At 38.4% G+C, this 8143-nt stretch overlaps 1 protein-coding gene across 1 annotated transcript in view; it reads left to right on the forward strand.

The window, feature by feature from the left end:
- Window positions 1-393: 393 nt before the first annotated feature.
- Window positions 394-8143, forward strand: part of LOC103255548 (ER membrane protein complex subunit 7-like) — a gene marked incomplete at its 5' end in the record, with an annotated part of 15913 nt that continues 8163 nt past the window's right edge. Inside the window, 4 exons of the mRNA XM_021710185.1 lie at window positions 394-806; window positions 946-1096; window positions 4828-4966; window positions 6294-6374. Of these exons, the coding sequence (XP_021565860.1) occupies window positions 394-806; window positions 946-1096; window positions 4828-4966; window positions 6294-6374 (784 nt within the window). The remainder of the gene's footprint in view (window positions 807-945; window positions 1097-4827; window positions 4967-6293; window positions 6375-8143) is intronic.

Raw genomic sequence — 8143 nt, forward strand, 5'->3', positions numbered from 1 at the left:
CAACTCCCATACAAAAAAAAAATAAAACATATAGTGATACTAACATACAAGCTAACCAGCCACCTTATCAGTGTGCTGTTCCTCTATACAAAGATATGGTTTACAGAAAAGAAAAGAGAAGAAAAGGAAGAGGAGGAAAAAAAGAGAAAAAGAAACAATACAGTAGTAATAGAATTAAGTCATTAAACTAACAGAATCAATGAAGCACACTCTGAGACTTTTCGTTTCAGTCCAATGTCCTTTCAGTTCTGATTTCTTGTTTTCTTTTCAAGCTGGTAAATTAGTTTGCAGTTAGGGTCAGTTGCCCCTGGTCTGCTGTGAAGGACAGTTCAGATCACCCTCTGTTCACCACTCTGGCCTATGTCCTTTTCAAGCTTGTTTCTCCCGTTTCAGTGTTGTTACCTTGAATCGCCAGCAGGTGGTGCTATCTCAGCTGCTCACCCCAGAGGGGGTGGGGCCGGACAGGAACTGGCAGAGACTGGAGATGGATGCCTGCCTCAGGGCACAGGCAGGAGACTCATGGTGGGCAGGACGTCTCGGTCACAGGAGAGGTGGCAGCAATCCCAGCAAATGTTCCCTGAAGGAGCTTCAAGGATTGAAGTGGTGGATCGCCTCCGCCCCGGTGGTGCAATGTGCTACTGGCAGCGGCTACAGTGGCTGCAGGGCGGCATCTGCGCTGCAGTGGCTGTCCAGTCCGCAGCAATGCCCCAGCGGTGGCAACGGCCGAGCTCCGTATGAAGAGCAGGCTGCAATTTTGGGTCCGCAGCCCCCGGGGCGAGAGCCAGAGATCCACTCCTTTGCAGAGGGTTTCACAGACCAGGTTGCCCCGTTGCCATCTTGCTGGAAGTCCCGCCAGCAACTTTTAATGTCATTTTCTGGGGGGAGAGTTGATTTGAGAATTGTCAGATGATTTAAAATAAAAGAAAAGACTAAACTGTTGTTCAGAAGTAGCTAAATATGATTTTCATTTTTCCAGGACAGATGGGAGTTTTGTGGTTCATGATATTCCATCTGGATCTTATGTAGTAGAAGTTATATCTCCAGCTTACAGATTTGATCCTGTTCGAGTTGATATCACTTCAAAAGGAAAAATGAGGTGAGGGCACCTGACTTAATTGTTACCAAAAGTTAGACCATTAAATACCTCATTGTATATTCCTCTTAGAATGTATAGTTAAGGTTGAAAAATATTCTTATTTAAATTACAGATATTCCTTAAAACATTAAAAATATTCTTGTGTTTTAATCTGACTGATAAAATCATAAAGTTGAACTTTATAATTGACTTAAAATTTATTTTAAAGCTTTTAATATGATTATATATGGAAAAGGTAAGATTACTTACTACAGGTGAGGCCAGGCATAGTGGCTCAAGCCTATAATCCCAGCAATTTGGGAGACCGAGGTGAGAGGATTGCCTGAGCCTATGGGTTCAAGACCAGCCTGGCAACTTGGTGAGACCTCATCTCTATAGTATATAAAAGAAATTAGCTGGGCTCGGTGGCTCAGCCTGTAATCCCGCGCCTTTGGGAGGCTGAGGTGAGTGGATTGCCTGAGCCCGCGGGTTCATGACCCGCCTGGGCAGCGAGACCTCATCTCTACAATAAATCAAAAAATCAGCTGGGTGTGATAGCGCATGCCTGTAATTCCGGCTACTTGGAAGGCTGAGGTGGAAGGATCGCCAGAGCCCAGCAGGTCGAGGCTGCGGTGGCCGGGAGCGGCCACTGCACTCCAGTCTGGGCGACAGAGTGAGACTCCAACTCAAAAAAAAAAAAAAAATATTAACCAGGCATGGTGGTGCGTGCTTGTAGTTCTAGCTACTTGGAAGACTGAGGCAAAAGGATCACCTGAGCCCAGCAGTCGAGGCTATGGTGGCCATGAGTGTGTCACTGCATTCCAGCCTGGGTGACAGAGTGAGACTCAAACTCAAAAGTAAAAATAAATAAAATACCTAACTATAGGTGGAAAAGCACTGTAAAAGTTATAATTGAAATATGATTATTGAAATTGGAAATATAAGACTGAGCAACTTGGCAAGACCTCATCTCTATAATAAATCAAAAATAAGCCAGGCACGATAACGCATGCCTGTACTTCCAGTTACTTGAAAGGCTAAGGCGGAAGGATTGCCAGAGCCCCGCAGGTCGATGCTGGGGTGACCAGGAGTGTGCCACTGTACTCCAGCCTGGGTGATGGAGTGAGACACCAATTCAAAAAAAAAAATTTGGAAATATAACTTTTCTAAATTGGAAATACTATTCATCACCTATTATCCTTTTTATTCTGTTTGACTTGAATAATCTTAGCAAGTAGCAAGTATTTTTTTTTTATTTTAATTTTATTTTTTAAAAATAGAGACAGTGTCTCACAGTGTCAGGCTGGTCTCAACCTTCTGACCTCAAGTGATCCTCAGGTTTTGGCCTCTCAAAGTGCTGGGTTTACAGGCATGAACCACTGTGCCTGGCCATAGAAATATTTTTTTAGAGACAAGATCTTACTCTGTTGCCCAGGCTAGAGTGCATTAGTGTAGTCATAGCTCACTGCATCCTTGAGCTCCTAGGCTCAATGATCCTCCCATATCAGCCTTCCGAGTAGCTAGGACTATAGGCATGTACCACCATGCCTGGCAACAGCAAACTGAAATATTATTTTAAATATAGACTGTCCCCAACTTACAGTGGTTCAGCTTAGGATTTTTAAACTTCATGATGGTGCTGAAGCCATGGGCATTCAGTAGAAACTGTGTGTCAAGTACCCATAACAGCCATTTTGTTTCTCACTTTCAGTATAGTATTCAGTAAATTATATAAGATAGTCAACACTTTATTATAAAATAGGTATCTGTAAGATGATTTTGCATCTCTGTTGGCTAATGTAAGTATTCTGAGCACGTTTAAGTTGGGCTAGACTAAGCCATGATATTTGGTGTATTAAATGCATTTTCAACTTAGAATTTTTTTTTTCAACTTATAATGGGTTTATTGGGACGTAAGTCAAGAAACATCTATATAAAGTTTTATTTGCTTTTTTACCTTGGGTAAAGAGTACTTCCTGCTTTAGCATTTAAGAACTGATTTCAGCATTGGGATTCATATTCTCAGATGCATTCCTAGTGATTGGATGTCTAAAGCATGTTGAAAAAAAGGAGTGGGGGCTCTTATCATTTTAATAATTAGGGGTGGGACAGAGTAGAGAACAAAGTGGGATTCATACAAGATCATATTTTGACCAGTATCTTGTAAGCATGCATGGTAAATGAGCTTTGAATATACATAGGATATTTATTCCTAACATTTTTGACAGAATGAAAAACCTTAGACATGTTGGATAAAAACATGACAAACACTTCCTTTTAAATATACAACTCCCTCCAAAGGGAAATCCTTAGGGGATAAACTATGAACCACCACTTCTCCACCTGGGGTTTTGGTGTTCTCTAACCAAAAGTCTTAGATTGTATCAGGAATGTGCAAGTAGGAGACGAGCCTTTGGCTTGCTTGGAGTCAGAATTAGATCTAAGACTTGGTTACCCCTTTGACTCTTGGTACTAAAATGCAAAATGCCAGACACCTGGTCTGACCTTGGCTTTGGGGAAAAAGTCTTTCCTGAAAACTGATAGTTGTGCTCCCACCTTCATTGAAATTTGGGGTATGAATTTATTGCATAATCTAGGAAACTTTCAAGCTGAGTAAGGAACAAAGTGACCCCTGGTTATGATCCCTGAATTCCTGGCAGAAACAAATGTATAATCTCTTTGGAAGGAGATACCCTTGGCTTCTGTTTACTTAAATAGATAAAGTCTACTTCACTTATCAAGTACCTGAGAAAATTGCATTAAGTCAGCAGATGAATTATACCTCCAAGAACTTTAGATAGTAGAACTATTAGATATAGGCTATAAAATAGTTTAAAGTGTATTTAAAGTGCTTAAAGAAATAAAAGACTTACTACTGTAAGAAATGATATATTGGGCAACTCCTTCAAGTCTCTTCCCACTGTGGGAGCTTCTCTGTCCTTTCAATAAATTCTACTTTCTCACTTAAAAAAAAGAAAAGAAAAGAAATGATATATGAAAATAGGCAATAGATACTTGAAAAAGAATAAAATAGAATTTCTACAATGAGTATAGGTATTGAAATATAAACTCAATGACTGCATTAAACAACTGAACAGCAATTTGTTGAACTGGAAGATAGATCAGAAAAAATTGTCCAGAATACAACATAGATAAAGAAATGGACAATGGAAATAGGGGAGACAATTTTCGAAAAGCAAAATGCATTATCTGTGAACCTGGATGGGGGTTTTGATTAAAATGTGTGTACCTCTAGTGAAAATGTAGTGTTATCTATGGTACTGTTGTAGTACTTTCTTGCATAAATTTTTCCTACCATGTAGCCTTGGTTGCATCCAATATGCATATCTCAGACCACCATCAATTAAAATCCAGATTTTTTTCTATGTTTATAATAAAATAAATTTATTACTAATGTAATCAAAGAACTTTAGAGCTGGGAGGATTCTGAAAGAACTTTTGCTATAAACAGAAGTTAAGAAACTTGTTTAACCCCACAGGCTTAGCTAATGACAAAGCTACAGCTAGAAGATTCCAAGTATAACATTTTTTCCTCTGTGTTTTCCTGAATATTTTGGACATGCAGATAGAGCTACTTTGATCAGGGTTTTCCATATCAAAATTTTAGATCCCAAAGCATTTTGGAAAAAGCTGAAGGTATATATAAGGTGTTACTAATATATTATAAACAATTCTTCTAAAGTATTGTTTTTAATGGAATTACTAATGCTTTCCTCATGTTGCTTTGTCAGAGCAAGATATGTGAATTACATCAAAACATCAGAAGTGGTCAGACTGCCCTACCCTCTCCAAATGAAATCTTCAGGTCCACCTTCTTACTTTATTAAAAGGGAATCATGGGGCTGGACAGACTTTTTGATGAACCCAATGGTATGTATCCAGCTAAATGAAGCTAAAATTTTACTAGTATCCAATTTGCTTCTGGCAAAAAACACTTTTTGAAAACTTTAGACCCCTGTGAAATAGAAAACTGAAGTCAGATTGTTGGATGATAAGATAATTGTGAGTAATCTGAGGATTTCAGAAAATAGTGGCTTTGGGTATACATAATGAAAAGAATATAGTGAGAATTGCACTGTAGATTTGATGTTGAAATGCACAACAGAAATTAGATAAGAATTTATGATGTAATGTTTTAAATTTTAAATAGAATAAGAGTACTCAGTAAATTGTACATGGAGCTGTCTCATCCTTCATACTACATGCATATTAGTCCATTGATAGATGTGTTATCATTTGTTACCAGCCCCTTCTGATAGCACAAGTTAAAGTTTATTTCTCTCTTTTTTTAACATCTGTAGTTATTCTGTGGCCATTTAAGTGGTTAGCATTATGAAATCGATGCTATGATACTAGTAACAAAACACTAGTAGAATACATTCTTTAGGAAACAAATTGACTTTTTTCTTTTTGCTGTTTCTGAAAATTGAATTATTGTGTTAGAATTGTCTAAGTTTTGGTCATATTTTGCTGATAGCTATTTAGATCACCAAGAGGACTGGGGGCTGTACATCCTCTAAAGAGGAATAAATTAGTACCTAGAATCTTTTGTGAACAATAAAGAGGCAAGAGGGTAGATTGGATGGGAGAAATCAGCCATGAGTAAACTCCAAAGCTTATTTATCTTCCATGTTCTCATTTCTGAAATTCCATGAAAGTATATCCAGTACTCCGATGCTAGAGGATTTTAGTTCATTTTTCAAAAGTTTTCTACTAAAGTTATTGCTTAGCACTATATTGCAGGCTATAGAGGTTGTACATTAATGAGAAGGAAAATATAGTGTTTTCTTCAAGAACCACAAAGTCATCTGAAAAGAGCAGCCCAGCTGGCCATCAGAGTTACCAATACCAATGCCAGACTACAGATAGAAGAAAGTAACAAATAGTTGCATTTGCAAACTATTTGTGTTAAATAAGACTATAAATTCTGCAAAAAGATAAGTAGATGTCACAAACATGAAGTCAGGTCTCTATAAAGTCCATAAAAACATAGATAAGAAACTTACACTCTACAGTACTTTACCACAGCCAGACAAATAGCTCATAACTGGTTCAGTAGAATTGAGGTGTTTGCTACTAGTTTTATTCTATATACAGCATTTGAATATTTAATTTCATCATTCGTTGTTAAGTACAGTTTTTATTCTACTAAGTATAAAGTGGGGAAAAATATTTTCTGAATTTTTTTCTTCCACAGGTTATGATGATGGTCCTTCCATTATTGATATTTGTGCTTCTACCCAAAGTCGTCAACACAAGTGATCCTGACATGAGACGGGTAAGATGATTGCCCAGCTGTGGACTTTTGAACTGTATTCTGATGCTTGGGCTATTTAAGTGTAGCTGGAAGTCTTGGGTTTTATCAACTTTATTGTAGTTCCCAAGCTAAATTAATCTGGAAGTTGTGTTAACACAGTATCATGTTGCTGGCGTTTAATTAGTTGTTTCCATTGGACCAGATACATTGAATTGGTTCTGCCTGATAAAGATCTCAGTCTCTTCCTATAGCTAAAAGCATTATGCCTAATCCTAGCCTCTTTATGTGCTAAATAGTTGAAATGTTTAATAATCCTGGCATACCTCATCCAAATATTTTCATGATTGTTGCTATAGTCTATCTTTACTTTACAAAACTCTCTTCAGAGTTCACACTCAGTTTATGTGTTCAGACACACAAAATAATTCAGATAGACCAAGGGGATACATAGAATAGTGACTTTCAAACGCTGTACTGCAAAACCATAATGGATCTGCAGTGAAAGAGGAGTTGCTAAGTAGGATACTTCACATTTAGTGCCACCAGTTTTTCTCTTTTAAATATTGGCTTCCATATAAAAAAGCATTTTTAATTTTATTTTTATTTATTTATTTATTTAATCAATATTTTTTATTATGATATTATGGGGTACAGTTAAGGGTTAGGTATACAAATATGCTTCATTCAGGCACCCTTGTTGATAAGAGGTGTCTCCCCGTCCCCAGACAGATATTTACTACCATTAATCCCATCTCCCTTCCCCCCACCCGTAGTTTCCCACCAGTCAGTCATTTTCTTATAGTATTACATTGGATGTTCAAGGTGCACTATATGAGTGAGAACATGTGATACTCAGATCTTTGTTTCTGTGAGTGGTCACTCAGTATTATAGACTCTAGTTCCATCTAGGTTGCTGCGAAATTCATGATTTTGTTCTTTTTTTTTTTTTGAGTTGGAGTCTCACTCTGTCACCCAGACTGGAGTGCAGTAGCTGCTCCCGGCCACCGCAGCCTCGACCTGCTGGGCTCTGGCGATCCTTCCGCCTCAGCCTTCCAAGTAACTGGAACTACAGGCGCGCGCTACAACGCCTGGCTAATTTTTTGATTTATTGTAGAGATGAGGTCTCACCAAGTTGCCCGGGCGGGTCTCAAACATGCAGGCTCCAGCAATCCACTCACCTCAGCCTCCCAAAAGTGTGGGATTACAGGCTGAGCCACTGAGCCTGGCAATTTTGTTCTTTTTTAGGCTGCATAGTATTCCATTGTATATATATACCACATTTTTAAAATCCAGTCCTCTTTTGATGGACAGCATGGTTACTTCCAGGTTCTAGCTATTGTGAACAATGCTGTGATAAATATACGTGTGCAGGTATCTTTTTTACAGAGTGACTTGAATTCTTCAGGGTATATTCCCAGTAGGGGGATTGCGGGGTCATATGGGAGGTCAATATTTAGAGGTTTTAGGAATCGCCATACTGTTTTCCACAGAGGTTGCACTAGTAAGCACTACCACCAGCAGTGTAGAAGTGTTCCCTTTTCGCCACACCCTCTCCAGCAACTGTTATTTTTTGAGTTATTGATAATTGCCATTCTGACTGGAATTAGGTGGTATCTCAGTGTGGCTTTGATTTGCATCTCCCTGATGATTAGTGAGGTTGAACATTTCTTCATGTGTCTGTTGGCTGCTCGGATGTCTTCCTTTGAGAAGTGTCTGTTCATATCTTTTGCCCATTTTATAATGGAGTTGTTTGCTTTTTTCTTTTCAGCACATTTGAGTTCCTTGTAGAT

This window comes from Carlito syrichta, unplaced genomic scaffold (genome assembly GCF_000164805.1).
Source record: "Carlito syrichta isolate Samal-C Ts95f unplaced genomic scaffold, Tarsius_syrichta-2.0.1 Scaffold288238, whole genome shotgun sequence".
Lineage (NCBI taxonomy): Eukaryota > Metazoa > Chordata > Mammalia > Primates > Tarsiidae > Carlito > Carlito syrichta.